At 41.9% G+C, this 24161-nt stretch overlaps 1 protein-coding gene across 29 annotated transcripts in view; it reads right to left on the bottom strand.

Annotated features, from left to right (window-relative positions):
• The window catches only part of NRXN1 (neurexin 1), a 715706-nt gene that overhangs the window by 274493 nt on the left and 417052 nt on the right, over positions 1-24161 (bottom strand). For 2 of the 29 annotated variants that reach the window (XM_069799912.1, XM_069799914.1), the window contains exon 1: positions 7010-8179. The exons of 25 other annotated variants lie outside the window; for them this stretch is intronic. In XM_069799912.1, the coding sequence (XP_069656013.1) occupies positions 7010-7250 (241 nt within the window). In that variant the 5' untranslated portion in view covers positions 7251-8179. Of the gene's footprint in view, positions 1-7009; positions 8182-24161 lie in introns of those variants that run through there. 2 more of the 29 variants (XM_069799915.1, XM_069799913.1) reach the window with 2 other exon arrangements.

The raw sequence follows: 24161 nt of genomic DNA, 5'->3' as shown, positions 1-24161 counted from the left end.
TGCACATTCCTCACCCCTTCAGGTAAACCCCACCTTAGCTTCAACCTTGCCTTGCCTTCTGAGATTGGGGATCACAGATACCACGTATCTATCGTATGTGTACATTTTTCTTATCAACCAAGCCCCAAAAATGGTAAAGCTTTTTGGTTCTAATCCTACCTACAGCGCGCGAGCCAGTCACACCCTTAACCTGGGCTATTTTGATGGATTTGGCCAGTTTAGTGCTTCCAGAAATTCAGAACCAATTGCTACGGTTTTCTACGGTGAATCAGTAATTGCAGGCCAGAGATGGTGACTGCTCCCAAGCATGGCATCCTCCCCACCACCTTGTCCCAGCTCTATGGAGCGACATCCAGCAGCACTACTTCTTCTCCCCTCCTCCTTTCCCACTTTATTCCGCTGGCTCATTATTTTCTGTCAACTAAGGGAGAAGGGAATAAGTACTTATATTGTTCTGACCAATTACTGAATATCGTCACTGAATATTTTTTAACATTTTCAACTCTTAGAGAAATGCTCTCTTTTTCAACTTAAACCTATGGACCTTTTTCTCATTGTGAGGAAACATCTGTGATATGGATGTGTGCATGCACATGCTCGTGCACAAATGTATATAAAGTTATGAGAAAGAGGGGGGGGAAATTACTTCCAGACATCCACGTTGCTATTTGGAAAGAAAAAAATGTCTAAGTGATGGTAAGTACATGGCCTCTTTTCTTTATGTTTGTCACTTTTAACTTTATAGAACAGCGTTGTTATTTATAATACACTTTCTTTCATCAAATCAGACTGTTCCATTCTGCTTATAATCACAGCTACATTCACGAGTCAACTTATTATCACAGCAAGATCTATCAGCTCTGCCTACACTGTATTTACAAACTAGAAAGGAAGTTGTTAGCTTAGAAAAAATTGCTACAGATACTGTGGCAGACCTGAGGACATCAAACTTAATAACAGAGAGATAAATTAACTGATACTAGGGAAAGACAAGGGAGAGGTCAGTAATGTCATCTTGATTACTCAGAAAGGTTAAGAACTATTGCAAGCTTTGACCAAGGAGAAGACAAAAGATTAACTTCGGTGAACTACACTACGTGATCCGTTGAAAATATAATAATCAAGCATATCATCCTATGGTTAACCATGGTAATGGCCATCTGTGTGAGAAAGCTGAGAAAATATTTGGGCTGTAGAATTGGTCGTGCTTACTCACACTGGGCATAGCAGTTGTGCATCAGAGTTTTGCCTCCAGAGTTCTCCCCTGGACTGAAATGAAGAGACAGAGAGAAATTTCCCTTAAAGCCAAGTCAACTTCTTCTTGCTATCAGAAAAAATCCATCTTTGAAAATTAGAAACAGCAGGAAGTACACTGTATTGAACGCTAAATTAATTTCTTCTGATAACTTATTTCAAACAGTATTTGATTAAAAGACAATAAAACATGCTTTTAAATCTAGAAGAACATGGTTACTGCAGGCTGAGGCAAAAGTGGTATTGCTGATAAGTGACAACAGTGTTGTTATTTATTTCGCTCTTGTAAAGGCACCCCAGTCAATCAATAGCTGTGCATGTGCTAAGGCAGTAGGGCTTGTATAAAGATGCTTATCAGAAATCCATGAGCAACATTCCACTTTTGATTACCGTGCTCCAGACTGTCCACAATACTGCTGAAGACTGTATGCCTCTTTGACAAGCCATATTGACAGAAATAATAATATAGAAACCACACTTCCTAATATGCATATCTAACTGCACAGCCAATTAACCGCTATGCTGACTGAAATTGCTTTGTTATTCATTTTATTCCAACTGATGTTAATACTTTGGCAGCTGATGGGGATAATAACTGATGGAGCATATTGGAAATTTTGAAAGGGGTTATAAAATTTATATAATTTAAAGATGTGGAGAAAGGTGCTTTACAGTCTTAAAACATGGAAATGTCTCAGTTATGTGTAAGAAGTACTCAGAGCAGGAGAACTAGTAAGTATTTGAAAATCTGTGAATGAAAAGGAAATATAAAAAGAGAAGATTGTGGTATACTAACAGGTTCGAAAAAACGTTTAAAAGATCTCTCTCTAAAAAAAGGCAGTTATAACACAAAGATTAGACTTTTTCACTTCTACCTCTAATATCACATTGAGTAACAATGCTTGAACATCTGGAAACATTTACATTTGATGTTTTAATCAAAATATAACCCTTTTCTGCAACATAATAAGCACATTCTAACTGAAAAATGCCATCTTATTTACCCTAGCCCCTAAAAATATTTGGTTTATTATCATAAGATGGAGAAATAGCAATTCCAGCATATTAAAAAAAAAAGTAAAAGGCCATCAAATTATTTTTACTTACACTAGTAAGTCTTTCCTTGCAGTTTTCTTACAAAGGTAAAACGCTATCTATACATCATATGCACATCTTTCAAAGTTGTTTTGGTCCTATTTTTCACGATGGCGGTATAAAGGATTTCACTGCAGTGTTGCAATCCTGGTCTTGCTATTCTTGCTTAGCAAAAGCTCCTGGGGAGTTCAACAGGCATCTTCACTGAACAAGGGCTGCCTGATCCAGCCTGCTTGCTCCAGAAGTCTCGCTAAATGGACGTAACGCGGGTGAATCCAGTGCACGTGAACTTCAGCAACAATGGCGAAGCAGAGACTGGAAGAAGCTGGCCTAGCTCAGAAGTGGGAGATCAGTATGCACGTCCCCGCTGCCGCGTCACGTTCTGGATAGAAAAGACTGGAGGAGGGAACGTGCTGTGGTAACACGCCATCCCGGTGCTCAGTCTCAGCTCTCGCCTCCAAAACATGTCAACCTTTCTCCCTCAAAGCCCTCGTTTTCCACAAACTCTTCTTCAACTTTGGTGTCGAAGCACTCCTTCATCCACTCTGCTCAACCTCTTAAATCTCTCTACTGTTCCACCACAAAGGTCCCTAGCGCTTCCCCACCCCAAACTACCACCTCATTAATAATAACTGCCCCCGGTACCCCAGTCCCTCGTACTTCAGACTGCCTCCGCTCCTCCTAAACCATTAGCCCGTATCTTGGTCAGAAGTCCCATCGAGTGAAATCCCTTCTGGCACCATGCTAACCCAGGTCCTTAAATGCACAACCCCTACACACGCTGCTCAGCTCTTTCCGTTCTCCCTGTGAGCACGTCAATCCGATTCCCTCCCCATTTTTGCCTTTTCTTTCCAAGCACATGCACATAGCAATATGCAGATTTCATTAGTCACCTCCTGGCTCCTACTCTGGCAGATTTAAAAAACCCAGAATCAACTTAGATTCATCAGAAAACAGCCTGAACAAGATCCTGAGAGCACAGAAAGAAGAAATGGCCAGAAGAAATGGACACACCGTACTTGTCATTCGGTAAGTGAATGAGGAATTGGGGGGCAATAAAAGGCCCAAGAGGTGTTTGCAGGTGTTTTCCTTGTTTTGGGGTTGTTTTTTTTAGGAAGGAGTGAATGAGGATGGTCACAGACATCCATATGGCTACACTTTTAACTTTTTACTTATTCAGCATGCGATTTTCACTTTACACGTGATCCATCATGTTCCTGGTTTCTTAAAGAAACTGGCTTTCTTCATTTAAAGTTACTGAGAAAGTTGCAATCTCTTTCCTTTTATGCGTGCTTTGCCATGGACAGTCCATGTTTTTGTAATCTAGAGGCACTGCAGTATGAGCTACTCTATCTACCCCCAAAAAAGATTGCATGTTAGATACAGCTATAACAAAAGCAATAGCCTTGTTCTTAAGTGGAGCAAGGAGATATGAACATAAATCATCAAATAACCCACGTGCTGCAGAGACCACTGGCAAGCGCTGAGCAGCCTAGGACTTGCAATTGTGAACGTTAGTCTCTCTCTTAATTCTCTGTACTTCTCTTTACGTTGCTGATGTCATGATCCAGAGAATTATTTCCTTATTCCTTCGTGCGGTTAAACTTTCAAATCTTTCACCTTCCCGAGTTTAATGAGGGTCAGAAAGCAAAGCCGAAAAATCATTTGGTCGAGCTTGAAAGATGTTTAATTTTTACTTTTAGCATATTGAAAAACTGTGTGCTGAACTACTTTTTGTTTAATAGGGTGAGCTAATTACTCGGTTGGAATTCTGTTTATGTCTCTGTAAGGCACAATACTGTCCACTAAAACCACATGAGATCACACTACTAAGCAAAATCCCAGCAAAATTACCTGACGAGAGTCTTAGCAGCAAGATTGTGGTTTGGTTTTTCAAAAGAAGTGGAAAAAATCCAACCATGCTGGGCTTCTGGCTTTGCTTATACTATTAGCTGGAATTGGGTTGGCTCAAGGAAAACTGAAAGAATAAAAAAAATCAAAGCATTTGCCAAGACGATGGGGGTGGCAGGGCTAGCCAGTGCCAGGGGTAGAGGAGGAGGGTGTGGATGTCTGGGGACTGTGGTGACATTTATTGACTGCCCGGGCAAGGCGATCGTTTCTCCTTCTTTTGACACTTCTGATTCAAAATATTAGAGCGCGATGCTTTCATCGGGGATTGACTAATTGACCTACCCTAAAAGCTCTTTTCGACTTTTAACAGGTATGATGTTACAAAAAGCTGACAAAGTAACAAAAAAGCAGATATGAGGTCACCACAAAGACTGCGACGTTTAGGCACAATCGTATTAGACCAGAACAGAGTAACTGCAAAAGTGAATGGAGCTTATGCCGAAGGAGACAAGCCTGAGAATCAAATTCTCACTCTCACAGATGCCGGGGACACCGGGGAAGGGCACTTTGACGCCGGGGTAAGGAATAAGCATCCCCCCCAACCCCTCGCCCAGTTCCCTCTGGCTGACGCTTAGAAACGCAGTGATGGGCTCCACAGGAGCTGTGTCCAACCCTGCTCAGCCAGAAAGAGAAATGCTTCTGTTGGGCTTAGAGAAGCAAATGGGAGCACCTCTCTGAAGAATTAATAATGAAAGGAATTAGATGTTTTAAAACGCCGTCAGATAGTAAAATTTCTGGTAAACACAGAAAACCAAACACGTTTAGAGTTACCGAGTAAACATGCTGAAATGCCTTCTTATGACATGTAACATCCTTCATTTTGTGAAATCAGCTACTTAACTTCTGGAGAGGCTCCTGGGCTTCCCTATGAAGTCCTTAAGTGGCAGCTCCAGCACTTCATTTTTCATTTTCTTTAACAAGACTTGTTTCTCCCAAGAAAGCTGCCTTTTTACACCATCACCCTTTGATTGGGTCCAAGGTAATGTTTTTAAAAACTGGCAAAAGGCGTGATTTTAAAATGCATTCTAAGGAATTGTAGCTGGTACCTCTACAATCACGTTTCAGCTCCCCTCCTTCTATCAGCCTTCCCTCAAATCAATAGCAAGCCCCTAAATGATATTCCCATATAGGCAGAAATTGAAAGAATAATAAGCATATACATATATGTGCACACGCATACATCTTCAATTTTCCCCTTTAAGAACATACAGTACAGAACATGCAGCATTCTCAATCTTGCACTGCCTCAGTGCACTACAGAGGAGAGTGGTGGCCTGAATTTCTCAGTCTTTTTTTTTGGGGGGGTGGGGGTGGGGGGGATTAGACCAGACATGTAACTTTTTAAAAAAAAAAAAACAAAATGCTTAAGAAAAGCCATTTCTGTGCACTTTGCCTTTTCTAGCAGTTGAGTATTAAAGGGTATTTAGCACACAGTGGGAATTTTCAGGTAAACAATACTATTGTCTCCACTAAGGCTAGCATTGTTAATCACTGAAAAAAAAAAATCCAATAAATCCTAACTACCTCATGCCTTCAACTAGGTCATCTTGCACAGAGAGGCAAAGGTTAAGTACAAGATCTGTTTTTCACTTTGCAAAGCTTGTAAATGGTACGGCATGATCGTGCAAATGAAGCAAGGCAAGATGAGAAAATGAAGAAGAATGAAGCTGTATAATCTAATCAGAAGCCAACAAGGGTTTTTCTTTATCTTTTTTTTCCTCCCTCGGAGACAAAGGGAGGCTTTAAATCCTTTTAAAGCTGGTGTTTCGCTTTCTTTTACAGCTTTTGGTAAGGCTGAACATATGCATGTCTATTTTGCATGTGTTTATGTACAGGTTCACGCAAGTATGCATGCGAAAAGAGAGAGAAAAACTGTAACGGGGCCGCTTAAAGGGCACCGAAGCAGCTTCCCGTCACTTCAGAAACTAAGTGCCAGAGCACTGTAATTCTTAAGCAAAACCTATTTGCACCTGAAAAGAATATTCTCTCCGTCCCTTTTCCCGGCCGCTACGGTGGGCATTCCTTCTTTCCCCTTTCTCAGCGTCCAAAGGCTCTCTTCTTCCCCGGTCCCCCGCCTAATTAGCTGCCCTTTGCTTTAGTTCATCGACTTTCCACCAAGGTAATGAATTGGAAGGAGCGTGATCATCACCAGCAATTTAAGGAACCCACGGGCTCCCCCCCACAAACACCCCCCCCCACCCTCCCCGGGTTCCCTCGGCTCCCAGCCCTGCTTCTCACCGGGGCGCAGGACCCCAGACCCCCACTGGGGGGGGGTGTCCCCGGGGCTGGGGCAGGGAGGGGGACCGGGGACACACACACACACACGAACACCCGGGGTTCTCCCACCCAGGGACCGCGGCGATGGAGGAGCCTCCGGGCTGGGCTTTTCCAGCCGGCTGCGGCGGGTTGGGGAGGAGGACGGGGGGGGGTGAGGAAGAGGAGGATGGGGGGGTGAGGAAGAGCAGGGAGGGGGGTGCGGAGGAGCAGAGGGGGGTACGGGGATGCTCCTCGTCCCCGAGCCGGGACGACCCCGCAGCCCGCCTCGACGGGGCTCCCGGCGGGACCGGCCCCCGCAGCCTTCCTCCTTCCTCCCTCCTCTTCCTCACCACCACCCCCCCCCGGGTCCGGGTGGAGGGGGGGCCCGGCAGCCCACGGCTGACCTCTGCGGGCCGGCACGGCGCGGGCCGGCGCGTCGCCCACCCACCCACCCCCCCCGTGCCATGTACCGAGCCGGTCTTCCAAAACCCACCGTGTCCGCCTCGCAAAGAAGCCGGTGACCTGTAGATAGCGATAGGCACTGAATGATGTTTGCTGCTGCTGCCGTGGAAATGGTGAACGTGGTGAGAACCCAAACTGGAGGCCCCCCACGCCACCCCGAGGAGGCCGCTGAGAGTGAGCGGGACTATCCAGAGCAGGGCCAAGCGGCCCCCGGTGCCGCCGCCGCCGCCGGTGGGTCCCGGCTCCGGGCTGGCCCGGAGGAACCCCCCCATCCTCCCGGGGCGAGGGCGGGCGGCCTCGGGAGGAGCAGCGGCCCCGGCGAAGGAGGCAAACTTTGGGCAGAGGTGCACGCACAAGGCGCCGGGGGGAGCTCAGCGCACCAGGCGAGCCATCTCTTGCCTTCGGGAAAGCTGCCGAGGATCCTTTTCTCCGGGTCTTCTTCTACCCAAAACAATCCGAGACATAGTCAGAGGCGGAGAATCCGGGCGGTACGGAGCCTCGGCAAAGAGGTGGAAGAGGGGAGAAGCCCCGCGCTGGAACAAGCGCTAGTTTCGGCTTTTCCCGGGGCTGCCGCTCATTAACAATACTCCACAGTTGCGAGGGCTACGCGAGTGCCGAGCGTTCCCCCATCCTCAGTAATCCACGCTGGAGCCAATCCTGCCACCTCGCCGCTAAGCAAGAAAAAAGGGGATGCCGCTCCATCAGCCGGCGCTGGGAAAGCGGAGAAGAAAAAGCAAACTGGTGCTCTTCCCCTCCATTCAGCTCCGAACTGGGGAGCCCTCGCCGAGCGAGCTCTCTCCCGGCGCTCACGCACACGCTCGTCCACGCACCCACCCGCACCACGCCGCCAGACAATAACGGGGCTGCTCCGGCAATCGCAACGGGCTATTGGCAGTAATACCCGAGGATGTTTTCAGGGAGAAGAGTGCACCCTTATGAAAGAAGCTGGGAAGGGAGGGGAAAGGGGGGGGGGAGAATAAAAAAAAAAAAAAAATAAAATAACCACGCTCGCAAAGAGCAGGGCTATGCAAATCTGCAGTCTGCAAACAGCAAATCGCTGAAGCTTGGATGCAATGCAGAGGACGAGCCTATGTTAAAGAGGGAGGCTGAGTTCAGCTCCCACACAGCCGCCCTGCCTCTTCCCCCTCAGCTGCTTTTCGGGAGCCGCGCACCGGCGGAGCGCGGGTGCGGAGCATCCGCGCACACCCCGCGCTTCCCACGCCCCCCGGCCGCGGCACGGCGGGAGCCTTTCCCCCTCCTCCCCTAGAGTTCGGATGGAGCAGGGGCTTGAAAACCCACTTTCCTCCGAAAAAAAAAAGAACCACGCCGGGGTCTTTTAATTGGCCTAAACTTCGCCCGTCAGATGTTTCCCCTCTGTTCGAGCATCGGCGCTGATGAACCGGTAATTACACACACGGCGCCTAACAAAGAGTTACCGGTTTGAGGGGTTTTCGGTGTTTTTTTTTCTTTGTGGTTTTTGGTGGGTTTTTTTCTGGCACACCTCAACTACCGCACCTCGGCCGCCCACCGCAGACGTGGCCGCAAACTGGGCTGAAAAATCGTTTCTGGGCTGAGTTCCCCCCCCCTCCCCAGGTGTGCGGGGTCCCACCGCGCCTCTCGCCCGGAAAACAGCGGGAAGGGCTACTCTACCCCCCACCCCGGAGCCGAAAGGGAGGCGATGTCACGTTGAAAAACGAAGATTTGCATCCAAAGGGACAACACTCCGGGTCTTAACCCCCCCCCCCCGCAGCCAGCGGCGGGCGGCGCAGCCCCTGCAGTACCGCACCTGGGCACAGCAGGGGGGGTGAGCCGCCCGCTGCCGGCTCTGCTCTCCTCTCCCTCCTCTTCCTCCTTCCCTCCCTTTCTCCCTCCCTCCCCAGTTTCCAGCCTGCCGTAGATCTTGTGCCATGCCTTCAGCAGCATGAGCTCATGGGTGCGGGGTGCGGATGCGTGAAAGGGAGAAGGCGAGCAGTGGGTGTGAGAATGCTTTTTTTTTTTTCCCCCTCCCTACCTTTCGTGTTCATTTAAACGAAAACCACCGCAATTTGCTGAGGCGCTTTCTAATTCGCGCGGACGCGGAGGGAAGGCACAAGCCTTACCCAGCTGCGGAGGTTTTGGGAAAAAAAAGGCATTTCGCCCCCGGCTCTGCTCAGCCCGGGGCGGATTGCCCCCTCCTCAGCGAGAAGAAACACCCTTCATCGTGGTGTTGCACGACGGAGAAATGACCCTGAACACCCCCCCCCACCCTGGGGGCGATGAGTTTTATTCCCCCCCCCACGCAACCGCACCGCGTCCTCAAAGTTTTACAAAGACCCCAAGGTAAATTATAAACAGGACTGGGGGGGGGGGAACCCAACACACACACCCCCAAGGGCCCAAGCCCTTTCTGTGCTTCATGGGTGGCAGGGCAGGCTGTGTCTTCGGGGGGGGGGGGAAGCGGTTCTTCAGGGTGGGGTGGTCTCCTCTACCACCTACCCCCCCCCCAGCTTGTCCCAGGGCAAGGCAGCTTAGAAGGAAATCAGTGACTTTTCCAACCTGTCTCAATAAGTCGTAGTGTAAAAGAAGTAAGAAACCCCAATTTTCCAAACTATCAGCTTGCAACTGCCATGCACTGTCACCTCTTAAAAAATAAAGTACAAGAAATTCTCTAAGTTGCAGTGTTAAGGGAAAAGGAAAGAAATCTTAAAGAAACGTCAGCCTGGATTCGCCGACTCTCCTAAAATTAAAGCCCCTGATGTGTACTTCCTATTCATGCAAGTAATATGTGTTGGAAATTTAATCCATAAATACCACTAGGTTTTCTATCAATCTGACTCAGGAAACAAAATATTTCAGTCAGTCACTGGAACCAGTTTTTCAGTAAACTGTTCACACATTGCTGCCGTTTTAGAAACATGCAGTAGTTAACTGACTGTTCTTAATGATTCTAGACATCCTACAGACGAGCAACTTAAAATTGCTATCACTTCTCTGAAATAGGAAGCCGGTATTGCCAACCGTGTAACGATACAGTTGGCAAGGCGGTTGTTCAGATACAATTTCAGTTGGCAAGTCCTGTCTAGACTAACTTCTGCTCGGCTGTTTTAAGGCCTCCATCAAGAGTTGTACTGTGCTACCTTTTAGTGGGAATTTCCCCGTTGGCATCCGGGAAAGCACGGCTGGCTCCCCGTTGCGGTGTTCCCGGTAGGTGTAAGCGTGCAACGGAGGCTTTCCGCAGATCCCTTCCAGCCCGAGCATAGTTTATTCAACTTTGGTTGAAGATACACCTTGGTGTGGATTCAGCAGGACTTTGTGTAAGCGTTCTCCTCTGTGTTGTCAGGTACGTACGTAGCTTGAGCACCTTAATCTAAAGCCTTACTCCATCTGCCATCTACTGTGTCAGGGAGGCCTAAAGTGCTTAAATACCAAGGACAAATGAATAAAATGTTTAGGTACTTCAAAGGTACTTCATTTAATGTTTTACTGAGGATAAAAAGGGTGTTTAAGTGCTCGGCATTATTAAATGTGTACTATTTATGCAGCGCACACACATAACTGCCACTAAAGTTTCTAGTTTAAATCTGTGTTTGGAGACTACTTAGAGAAGTTTTTTCATCAGATAGATTATAATGGGTCATTTTTAGGTGTTACATTATGACGTTAAAAACTACTTAGGGACTGTTAAATTAATGGATTATTTTGCTGCTGCATATCCAAATGAAGAGTTGAGGACACAAAGGCCAATCTCCACAAAGCTATTTAGGCATCTAATTCTTATTTAAGTACCTGGTTAAAATGTGAAGGGGGTTACTGATGCCTAAGCAAGCATCTCTTTCTGGACCTGGCAATGTGCTCAGCACCTGGTATGTACTAGCTCTAGTTTTAATAACATATGACATTTTCCTGGCTCTGCACTCTGAACCACAGAGACAAACAAGACGGGGACTATCCGAATTTCAGGGAGGAGAAAGGTGATCTAATGCAGTGCATGGCTGAGAAGTGAAGCAATTTTCAGAAAATATCATTAAAAGATTGAAGAGAGAAAGAATAACAGGAAGGTGAAGAAGGAAGCATCTATGAAAGCAAGTGAAAGGCAGATGGGGACAGGAAGGAAAAGAAGGAAATTCCAGGAAATAAAATCCTCTCTTGCGCAGTTTTTTGTGATAACAGCAAGCACTTCTTCCCAATTTGAAGAAAATCTTGGTAGTTAGGTACTTCTAGTCTTTCTATCTTTTATTTTAAAGGAGGTTGTAGTGAGGTGAGGGTCGGTCTCTTCTATCAAGTAACTAGTGATAGGACGAGAGGAAATGGCCTCAAGTTGCACCAGGGGAGGTTTAGATTGGGTATTAGGCAAAAGGGTTGTCAAGCATTGGAACGAGCTGCCCAGGCAAGTGGTGGAGTCACCATCCCTGGAGGTATTTAAAAGACAGGTAGATGTGGCGCTTAGGGACATGGTTTAGTGGTGGACTTGGCAGTGCTAGGTTTATGGTTGGACTTGATGATCTTAACGGTCTTTTCTCACCTAAACGATTCTATGATTCTGTTTAAAAAGCTTAATTGGGTGTCTTAGCACTCAGAGTTAAGCTTTTTAATGAAAAGTAAAAGTTAAAAGCATCTGCAAGTAGAAAACTGATGGTAAACAGCATTTCTTATTTAAAATACTTGCTTTCTTACCCCCTGCTGACATAAGAGTATGAATCTTTGTTAGTTGAGGACTAGCTGAAGTTGAAATGATCTGGTTTTAATCCCCAAGGACACAGAATCACGTATTCCCAACACAATCAACATTGTGGCATCAGTCTCTGAAGGTTCTCTCAAAGAAGGAAGAAGTGGTACAAAAGAAGGCAGTAAACAAGAGTTTGTGTAAACAAATAAATGTCCCATTGCAGGCAGAGCAAATAAAGTGTGAAAATAAACTATAGTGTTGACAAGGTAGTTTTTAGATTTCGGAAACCTAGCTCAGTGAAGTTAATTTAATGGCTTTTTAACCCCATTTAACACTTACCCTGTGCAGGTCACATTGGTAGTAAATGTAACTTTTAATCAAGTTACTTCCACCAAGTGAACTCTGTTAATACCAGTAGGTTCCTACATTTGTGAGCAAGAATATCCTTAACTGTAAAAACACATCTTTCCCTGGCTGCTTCTAATGCCATTATCCTATAAACACCAAATGCTCCTAAAAAAGATTTATACAAACAAAAAAAGTACTTCCATGACTATAAGTTACATTACTTCCTCGGATAAAATCAGATACTCCTTGCTGCTACAACCATATCTCTCTACACCCCGATTCTTGTCAATACAGCTGTATCAGCTAAGACAAACGTCGGCAACACCAGCAAAAGTTAAAAGCAGACCATGCCTTAGGCTAGCAGAAGTTGTCAAACTCGGGGCTCCTTTAGGTTAAGTGCTGCCTTATGCAATCAGACTTCTCTGGCCACCTCTGTTCTCCAGAAATCCTGCACTTAGTGTTGCAACATCCACTCTTAAACTCCCGAAGCTCAAGTGCTGTTCAGCAAACTCAGAAAAAAAACCTCCACAAATATCTATCTGTATTACAGGGAATCTTATTCAATGGACACTTTAACACACTTCCTATGTTTTTCTATTATAGCTTTTCTCCACTACTGGGTTCGGAATTTCACTTCATTTGAAAACCTGTGGACCTTTTGTGATTACAATTAAGCAGGCCAGAATTTATGTTTATCCTTCCTACAGACAGTGGCTTAGAGAAGAAAACATTCAAACTAATGTTTCCACCTACCACCATAAACTCTGATGAATTTAAGATCTATACACAGGATCTCCCCATACTAAAAATGTCTGATTTTCAGACACTTCAATGTCTGATAACACTGAGGGTGTTAATTTTCCTTGTTTAAACAGCAGAGAATGTTTCTTTCAAAAGCCAATGAATTGCAAAGTACTGAACCAAGGCCTGTCATCTGCGTATAACTGTGGCCACTTCGTGTCCTAACCCTACAGAACTTAGAGCAGAAACCCTTTACTTTAGAAAGGAAGCCAATAAACTTTATCATGTGAACTAACTGGAGACTTGGAAGGTAAAAAATATTAGTCTAGGAGAGATGGATGGAGTATTTGTGCAGTCATAAAATACACAGAAATTCCAATTTTTTGTGATCACGTAAAAAAAGGGAGAGTTTACAATGGAAATACTTAGGCTGCTTTCTCTGTAGTGCAGCTATTCTCTCTGTATGTATAGTTCAAATAAATCCTGGTACAGTTAATAAGTCTTTCTGTCTATAAATCTGTCCATCCAAATAGGCTTAAATCTTCATAATAAATGTTTCTTGACTCTGCGTGTGTAAAGACAGAAATAATCTCTTTCTCTCTATTCCTTGCTGTCAAAAGCAAGCTGATTTTTATTTTGTTTCATTTTATTGAAACCATGCACATAAGCCAGATCCCTTCAATTTAGAACAGAAGGAGCTGGTAGGAGAACATTTTCCAGTGGGGAGTTTTGACTCGGAAAGAAAGCTCCCTCTTGGTCTGAAATAGCCCCGGTTGGTCCATCAGTTGTCAGGGCACTTTGCCAAGTCCATCTACCGTTACTTGCATTTAGCCCTGGTTTGACCTGCCTTGAGGAGGACGGCTTATACTCCACTGGGGGTTGTCTTTTGCTGGCTACCAGTGCTGCAATGCCACTTAACTTCATATTTTCTTTTTCTTTTTTTGTCTAACTTCGCACAAAGAGTGCTAACACTTTGGGTGGGTTCCCTACTTCATTCCAATATAAAACCATAGGAATTAAGGCCAAATTTACATGTATATACATGGAGGTATTTAAGAAATTTGTAGTCTTGTATCAAGCAGGGCAGGCTGTACTCATGTTCTCTCTGGACTGCTACACGAGCAGTTAATTCTACGGGCCATTAGATTGCTGCAGAACCTGCAAAAGTCTCTCTGATTTCTGCGAGTGCTGCTGCACGAATTGGCACTGCATTGCCGCAGAAAAGAGAGATCCCCAACTACAGCTTCAATGCTAACTAATTTGAACTCCTCAGCAAACACTCCAGCTAGGGACAAAAAAAAAAAAAAAAAAAAAAAAGAACCACAAAAATAGGTTGCAAATTAGTCATCAAGAAGTTTGATGAGATCAGTGACAGATGCCAATAACAGAACCCAGTGTTGTGCTCTTTTGTATCCAGTACAAGCATACAAAGTACATGCAAAGCCTCTTTGTTTATAAAGGCCTCCAGAAATAGAAAAGTGTGTGTATTGTGTTGTTTGCAGCTCTTGTTATTGTTTACCATAGATAGATTACCTGAAATATTAAATGCCACGTCAAGGCCAAGCCCACACTAGACTCAAAGCACAACAGCCCTAAAATGGGGAAATTGAGTTTAAAGACCTTGCAAGGCAAAGTTGATTGCCCTTTTTTTTCTTTTTTTTAGCAGGAAGGCCACTGGTAGCCTGGAGAGCCCTAAATGATGTTTGTAGAGTGCCTAAATTAGTAATAGTCAAGAATGCATTTTTAAGCAGATTTTCCTGATAGGATTTCTAAGATATCACCCATCACGATTCATGATCGGTCACCCCCTCCCTTCCTGGCCTTGGTGGAGAAGAGGTTGTACAGTGGAGTTCTACCTCCTGCCTTCCCTGAACTCATTAGTTCTGTAACAATATTGGCAAAGAAAGGGGTAAGGTACAGCCTGCTACCATTCTGTCCACTCTTCTAGGTCAATATATTGCTTCGGACTCCAGACAGCAGTAGCGTTACAAGCTGGCTGTAGAAATAACTACGTTTCAAAAGCAGACTTGTAAGAAGACGGCATTAACTTTTGGCATTCATAACTTTAAAATGTCCCAATACTTATGTAGCTTTAAGCTTCTTTCTCCCCCCCCCCCCCCCGAAAAAGTGTCACCATTGTGCAGAAACTGTATTTGTTTGTAGTGCCAAGCAAATTTTCTATAGCTGAGTTATGAACCTCTGAACATACAGGTTTAAAATGGAAATGCTGACATAATCTTAAATGTAGTGGCACAAATACTGCCACTACAATAATCCTTGTAATCTAATATATTAGCCCTAGGGGGATGGAGACTCAATTGCTGGTCTCAGACAGCCTTTCTGAGGCTCAATTCAAATTGCATAATTATTCTACATCCTTCAAGTTCTTTAAAATACATTTCAAATGCAGTATTGTACATTCCAAAATATTTGTTCTTCAGAGATTGATTTTGCTTTTTTTTTTCCCCCCTTTAAAGAGATATATGACCTCAGAGGCATGTGAAAAATCATTAATCAAGTTTATACTGTGTAACACTCTTTTGTGTGTGAAAGACTTACTTTTTTCCAGATTTCCTCAGTTATGTTGCCAAGGTGATTCCCCTAGAGAGCCATGTGTTTATCTTGACAGGTGTTAGTGAGATCTGCGGAGTCTCAGTGGAATTGTTACTGGTTGCTTTGAGGTACAGTAGAAAACATTAAGTCTGCAAACTAATGAACTTACCTTATTACCTTCTAAATAAAATAAACCACAGAGTAAGTTGGATTAATCTACTAATACCTTTCTAATGAGTCTTTTATTGGGCATATGGTGTGGTCTTGCTATTTTCCTCACATAGCTAGCGCCAGCAAAAACTCGAAATAAAACCTACACGTATCTCTTCTGTTACACACCAGTATCAAAAACTCGCTATCACAATTATTTTCAGATTGCTATTTTGCTAGCGTAACCTTTGATTATGATTTGCAAGACTAAATGGATTGAAAAAAATAAAAAGCAGTTAGATTCAAAAAAGAATCAGGAGTCACCACTGATAGGAGAAGAGAAAAATACAACTTCTGCTGCTGTTGCTAGGGGAAAAATATAAAACTCTGCTGCTAACTTATAATTACTTTAAAATGCATTCTGTGACCTGTCCTGACAATGTCAGGGAATCATTAACTAAATATTGTAACTTCTGAAGTTAAATAATCATTCCTTAGTAACAGTCCATTAGGGTTTTCCAGCCCTGAGCTGTAACACGCTACATTTTTGTAATGCGTATTAGAAGCAATAAAACAATAGGAGCTTTTAACAAAAAAGAATGAGTTTTAAGCAACGTGAAACAAGATACCATCATTTTCAGCCAGCTATGCCTTTTGCTTTCAGTTGTATTTTCTTTCTCTCTGAGTATGTACAAGATCAGAACACAAGAAAAAACACTCCTTAGCAATATTCATCTTCTGGGAACACGCTGCTGAATTCAGGTATAAACCCATAATGGCATCTCAAAGAATAGCAATATCTCATATACTTCAGCTTTGATACACTATTTCAAATCCTTAATTTCCCTTTTTTCAGTTTCCCACATAAAGTTTTGCTTTACGTCCATATTTGCAAATGCCCATTTGAGACAAAAAGATCTTTTCATAGCCAAGCTCTCCCCTCCCTTTATTTACTTCAACAACAAATTAGCAGCCAAGTTTTTGTAGAGGATAAGAAAATAGATACAGTGAAAACAGAGCGAGAACATAGTTTTTCTTTCCTTCAGCACCAGCAGCCAGAAACAGTATGAAAGCAATGGATCATGAAGAAAAGCAATTTCCTACTTCAGGGATTAAGCAATGCCCTCTTTTGTAATGTTAAATGAAAGTTCTAGTTTTTGTGTTGGTTTTTTTTTCAAGTAATACTGGTTTTTTTTCCCAATTTAAATAAATAGCCACTAGAGAAGCTCCAGCAGAGTGCCAAACACATCACTTCCTAGCCAATCAATAACACTGATAAAACCCTTTATGTTGTTCTTCTTTGAGCAGGCCTATTGATAGGGCAAGAAAAATTAAGCTACTACAGAAGCCAAAGATAATTAACTTAACAAGGGAGAATATCTGGTGATATATGCGTTCTGTTCTTTTCTGAAGGACAAATATAGGGGATTCCGATATATAAAATATACAGACTTTTGCTGAAGCATTCAAATAAAAACAGCTACCTACATTTTACTGTCACAGTACAGGTCTCTCATCCAGTGACACTGTAAAATTAACTACTTTGGTGATGATACATGACTAGGCTATCAGGTGATGTACCATACCCTCATCTAAAACATTATCCTACACTTCCCTTTGGTATTATGGAAAAGATGGGCAAGTTCTGTATCTGCCTCTGTCACAGCTTTTCAAGTGCAATCTCGGGCAAATCACTACAAACCATTAGTCTCTTAATAGCTAATTGACAAGCTAGGTCAATGTTATCAGTCACAAGGATAAAGATTATTTGCATGAGTAAGGCTTGGTGGAATTACACCCTTCACTCCAGTGCTGAAAGGTTTCAAAGGCTTTCATCTTCAAGCCCTATTAAACAGTGCATCGCAGGATTAAGTCTTCTTCTACACCTACAAGTTTGTAACTATAAAGCCCTAACAAGAACATTCAGTGTGGCCTTAAAGCCGATACTGTGTTTCAAGCACTTTGAGATCGCTTCATGATAAATGCCTGCCGATGTTTATATTAATTATGGATGCGTGGGCTTTCCTCAGTTTTAATACAGAGATAAATGGGAATCCTGTAAATATGTCATCAACTTGGTTTAATGGGACAACTCGTATGGGATAGCATTATCACTGTAAAGAGACTTTGTTGGACAGAGCTCTTTCTCCTTAGCATATATGCAAATAATAGCGGCAACTATCAAGAGATTAGAAACAGAAAATAATTTAATTCATACCTGTGTTTGGGTTTTTAATGAATTACATAAAAACTTTTCCTAGCTAAGACAAGGCACCTGCTATATAATTAAAATGAAGAGTCACAACCAACTTATCTTTTAAAACCAGGTTGTAACAGGAAAGAAAATGCAAGACTTCTCAGCTGCAACTTCATGGCTCTATCAAAACTTGCCTAATTTTACCTATTTATTCCAGTGCATAATAAAAGATGTACTCAGAGAAAAAATATATGATGCATACATATTTTTAAAGGCTTAGAAAGCTAGCAGTTTTCTTTTAACACCCTTGGATCTAATTTTGTTTCTAACAAGTAAAATGAGAAGAATGAGGCCCTAAAAAGGATAATGGTCTGAAACCTGCTCTTTGAATCTTTACAAATGCTAAAACTATCATAAATTTCAATCGAAAATATGGGCGCACTGCTGGCCATCTTTGCTTATACAGTTCAGCATTACTGCCCCGAAAAGCTTAGGGTTTTTGTTAGGAAGTTTTCAAAACCCACCATATTGAACCACTAGCCTATAATAGCTCTTCCACATTTAACAGGATGTCAGTTCCTGGAGCTGTTTTTCCTTTGATGCACAGAAAGTACTGCCAGTAATTTTAATCAGAATTATGCCACGCACTGGAGGAAGACAATCACATAATATGAATTATCACGGGTTTTCCATATCCCTGCCTCTTGCAGAACAGTTGTTTTGTTAGTGGAGTTGGTACTGCATATGCTACTGATTTGTGGCTGCTTTGTTTAAAAGAAGCTTAGTACTGGTGTCGTCCTTCTCATCCAGATATATCAAAGTGCTTTATAAAGCAGCAAAAGCAGTGGAGCCGAGAAAAAACTTGCAGTGAAACTTTTTTTTTCTTTTGGTAACATGAAAAAGTCTCAAATTATTTGTACTGAAAAATAAAGGGAACGCATTATGAAAATTAAATAATCGCATTTTTAAAAATGATTTCATTTTTAAAATTATGTTCCCTTTCATCATTTTTTGTGGTCTTGGTTTAAAAAAAATTAAATGCCTTTTCTTTGTCACTATTTTTCTCTCACAAATCTTCTCCCAAATACTTTCTTTACAGAACTTCCTCTGAACCTACAAGTAGTTAATTCCTATAGCTCAAACCAGGGCACTTTACTCAATAAAAATCCTACTCTAAGTAATGCCCTGAAAGTCTTCACCTTGTTTTCACTCAATTCCTACTCACGGAACGCAGAAGTGCTGAAGGAAGGTTAAATATTATGATATAAACTTACAATACTTGGTACTAAGAACCTCAGTTGCCATTTACTTCGCTCCTGTAAGCTAGCTTTAATGAACATATAATTGTTCTACCCTAAATATTAATCCCTGTTGCCAGATTTAAACTTACAATATTAGTGATAAAGCTCAGCGTGAGATACGGGCACACCACCTACGTCAGGTCGAGTGGTAGGAGATAAACCGTCGGTGTCGTGCACCGAACAGGGATAGAGTTTGTGCGTTGGGTATGTAACAGGGCACGTCCTCTACATTTTGTTGCATAAAAGGGGGATATGCTTGCCTTCAATCACACAACCTAACACAAAACTTGGGACCAGGATCCCTGTTTCTTACCATCCCATCGTAGCAGAAAGCAGCATTTGCACTTGCGTCGTATCGGACAATGAGCAACCCCCGTTTGGCTAAGAGTGAACTTTGACATCAGAATTACAATCACACAAAGGGTTTATGGATTACAACGGACCCAAAAGCAATGCTCGTATTGCCGCATACCTTTGAGCTCTGATACCATGCTGTGGTTGAAAGCCACAAAGTGAGAGTTGCAGGACAGGTTGTTGGATGGTTTCAGCCAAAATCCCATTGACCTGAATGGAATTTACACAAGCCAAAGACCTGGACGCTACCTTAGTGTTAAAACATTGCAGCAAAATCAATATGAGCTATAAATTATTACAAGTCCTTTTTAATTCTCACCTACTTCACACTAATGATCAATTTACTGTTAATGCAAAAAGAGATTTAGAGCAATGTTTATGCCATTAAACTAAATATCCATTAGATATACAGTATATCCCACAAGTGCATTTGCTTCTTGTGGAATTCCTCCAGAACACTGGATCTATATACAATATAATATAATTATATTTAACTGGTAATGAGCTATTGAATTGCACAGAGGGAAATAGCTTACAACCTTAAAAACTTCTAAAGTAACTTCTCTAGTCAAGATGGGCTTCAGTGATACAACTCGGTATATGAAAAAGCTTTTTGTTCTACAAAACGTATCACTGTTAGTTTGCACTTCTTTCACTTTTTTCATCAAAGGCGATTTATAATGTGTAAGCAATACAGTAAAGGCTTTCTTCCACTAAAGAAGCTCAGAAATAAGCAGATTCACATGATTAGTTTTCCAGAAAGAAAATTCTAATTATGCATTTGAAGAAGTTTGCTTCTTCCTTTCCAGTACTGCTACAGTTCGGGAAAACGTTGGTTGTAAATATGACTAGCAGCAGGGAATTCCTGTGTCGCTACTCACTACAGACACAGGTGGTAAACAACAGTTAAGTTTTTCTTAATTTATTTAGAATCTCTAATTTAATCTCCTCATATGAAAAGGACAAACTGCTGCACCGCTGAGGTTTTTGGTTACAGCAGTGAGATCAGCAGATATTTCATCAATGTTTAGCTATACATACATAAACCTCATTAGGAAATTTTCTGACCTAGGTGACTATAAACACAAGGACTGAGAAAACCCAGAGCATTAACACAAACCTGGCCATTAATCGGCAATGCAAGATTTCTCTCCTGATAAGAAAGACTACCAATTTTCTGGTGGTTGGTGAATAGGAAGAGTCAAGCACTCTGAAATGAGTAAATGTTGATCACTGATATCTTGCCGTGGTAGAGAGCAGATGTAGTTTTCTTCAAGATGAGGACTTTTTTCCATATCTTTTCAGTTGATCAATCTTCGATAAACCTTGATCATATTTATCTAATAGGTATGTGGGAGGATAAAAGGATCAGTGGTACTTTTCTCTTTAGTTGCCTAGTTTTAGTGTGAGCCTCCTCGCTTGAACGTGGTTCAGGGTGACACCGTGAGTCGGCATCTGCTCACAGCATATTGGAATGTACAAACACAAGCATAGCCTGCAAAAAGGTGAAGTAATTCTTCCCTTCAACTCAGCATTAATAAAGCCTCAGCAGGACTACCGGGTACAAATTTGGACGTTACACTCCAGGAAGACGTGAGACAATGGAGAGAAATGTGAGGAGAGCAACATGACCAGAGTCTAGAGAACACGAGCTGTGATAAAGCTTGAAAGAATTAGGCTAGAGAGGAGACAACTGAGATGGAACATGATAATAGCCTTCAAATACATGAAAGGCTGTTTCAAAAGAATAAGGAAATAACCTGTTCTCAATAACAATGATGGATAGGACAAAAAGAAATGTGCTAAATTGCAGCAATTAAGATTCAGGTTAGATATTATGAAAACCTTCTCAACAGCAAGGATAGGGAACCGCTATGAAAGATCACCTAGAAGCCAGTGGAGTCTCTACTGTTAGAATTTTCTCAGAACAGCATAGACAAAAGTCTTTCTAGAGCTACTCAAATATAATTGATTAACTTTTCAGGACTGGGATGATGTCCTGCAGTCCTTTTTGTCTTTATATTTCTATGAATAGGACTCCTGCATGCTATCATTTGTGCTGGAAACTGTTAAACTTCAGAAACGAAAATATTCTCCTCTAGGCCTCCCCTTGCCCAGAGTTGGTGCAGAAATAAGTAGGAGTAAACTTCTTATCAACACCCTCTTTTGCCCCATATGTGATGTTACTAGAGATGACAGGTCTATTTGCCTGTTTGAAGCATTTCTTAGAAAACAAAAATGAGAATAACAAACCTTATCTAGGCCAATAGTAAACAAATGAATAGAAAAGCAAATATCACTTCACCTTAAATTCCTCTTCTAGATCGCAAAACATAACAACTCCAAATGAATTTAAGAAAGAAGAAAATACATCAAGTACAAAGATTTTAGATGAGTAGAAAAGAAAGCAAGCTGCATCATCCACTTGGTTTTAGAAGAATACCTTATGATATATGAACTTTTAGCTGACATACATACATACGTGTGTGTGTACTTGCCAGCTTTTAACACTGACAAAAATTGTCATGATTAGACCTTATTTCCTAGGGCTGGACCATATTATTTACCATGACCTGTAACATGCATGAGATTCAAACACTGTCATGCTCCTGGACTCAGTGGGCTCAATAATATTCATTAAATAGTCCATTCTCAGGGGATTTAACCTTCAATCATGTTATTTAGGAAAACTTCCATTTCAAATCTTTTTAATTCTCTACTAAATTACAATATTTCATTGAACAATATTCTCAACATCGTGCTCTAAACGACTTTTTTTCTTTGTAGCTTAACCCCGAGTGGTTCAGAGAGTTGGATACCCTGCTGTCCTATTTGAACTTACATGCAGCCACTTACATGTACTAAATGAAGAAGCACCCAATGAACAGATCTGGACAACCATACATGAAACTTTCAAAAGTGAACTAAAACATGACTGAAAAAACTTACTTTAAAATTTCAATTTAAAGCTTGAGTAAAATTTGCTTGCAATACTATGAGGGAGAAAACTGTGGTCTCAGCACAGGAGAGGGTTAGGTTTATGATCTATTGTTACTGAGGATAGGAAGGAATAGAAATTCCCTGTCCCTTCCTAAAGTTACATCCCTATAAATCTCTACCTGTTACACCCTTGACAAGTCTCCTAGTATTCATAATTTCTTCTTTCTCTCCCTGGTAAGTTGCACAGATATGAAGAGTGAGAGAATATCTCCTGAGCAAGTTCCTGCTGCTTACATCCCCCTTTGGAGAAGACTTTGCCTTTTTGCTAGTATGTAAAGTATCTCCAGATTTGTCCTTCATTTACTAAATTCATTAGAGATCATCATGACTATTGAATTTCTTTTCAGCAGGACACTCTCTTGTCAGTAATTCCCCATTCACTGTTCTTCAAAGAAACAACTTCCTTTGATCCATATTGTAACTGAATCCCCACAACTTAAAAATAAACTTGTTGCAGCTTACTCCTCCACTGCTCATAGCTGCATTTCCATTCAAAAAAATTACATCAAAGTATACTTCTCAAGCACGTGAGTCTTTCCTGACACCTTTTGTGTTACCTTTCTGCTTCATAGTACTTTTCTGCAATTTTCCAAATACAGATTTTAAACCAATTAATCTTGGTTTATGGTTCTATTCCAGATTCTTCAGCATGATAATACATCTAGAAACTATAAAACATCTAAATAATACAAGAATGGTGATGAAAAAAGTGAGAACAGTTGGATAAAAATAAACCTCAGTATTTTCTAATCAAATTCACAACTGCAATGTCATACCCATCAAATTCAAGAATCAGCATCACTAGAGGAATGTGAAAAACCTATCCAACAGGATGCCACCACGAGATCTAGGAAATACTGAAGGGGTATTGAAGGGATGTTCAGAAAGTACAACCAGAGAATGAAAAGAAGCAGAGGACCCAGAAACAGAAATCCGTAGTATAATACAAAATAAAATCCAGGAACATTTGACTTATCAGACAGTAATTCTACCAATGGACTCAAGTGACTGCAGAATACGTGACAGCAAAATCTGGTAATTCACGATTATTTATTCTCTTAATACACTTATGAAATAGATATTTTAATTTAGTGCTGCTCTTCTTGAAAAGGAAAGTGAACCTTTTTCCATCATATTTCAGAAAAGCTCCAGGACTGATATGGAATACATTTCAAATGGAAAGATCAAAGTGATCTTGCTCCATCCCAGAACACACAAAGTTAAAGAAATTAATTATTTTATTCTGGAAGCATTCTGATCCCAATTTCTTATACATAGGAAGCTTGACTTTTTGCCAAGATGCATGAAAAAGCATACAGTTTCATTGATTCATAACTGTCCAATTATATATAATCTTTGCTTACTGCTCCTGAACAAGGACAATTTTTATGTCATTATTTTCCTTCTGGTTTTCAGCAAGCCAAGCATCACTTGTTTCAACAGAACATCATTATGGGTTGCTTTTCTCTCCAAATATATTTTCCAGTGGATCGTATTAAAAATTAAAAAAAAAAAAAGACAACACAAAACCAACCAACCAAGCAAACAAACCCTCCAAAACCAACACACACACACACAGACACACCCCAGCAGTACAAGTGGGTTGCATTGCTTACCCTCCTATCAAAAAAAAGGCTTCTCTGCCTTCCTGAGAATTCCCCTAGCCTGCAGGGTGAATATTGACTGCTGGGCAGATCACCATGGGGAAATCAAAGGAGAAGGACAAAGAGCGGGAGTGTGTGTGTGGGTGTACACACTTGCTCACACGTGTGTATGAGAGACAAAAAAGTAAAAGCTCTATATTTGGGTTTATGTATCCTTTGCAACATTTCCGAGGTTCTCAGCAGTCCCCAAGAAAGCTTCTGCTCATATGCTTTCCTGATTAAGGCAACAA

Source organism: Haliaeetus albicilla, chromosome 13, assembly GCF_947461875.1.
Source record: "Haliaeetus albicilla chromosome 13, bHalAlb1.1, whole genome shotgun sequence".
Taxonomy (NCBI): domain Eukaryota; kingdom Metazoa; phylum Chordata; class Aves; order Accipitriformes; family Accipitridae; genus Haliaeetus; species Haliaeetus albicilla.
This window is presented reverse-complemented; position numbering and strand designations above follow the sequence as displayed.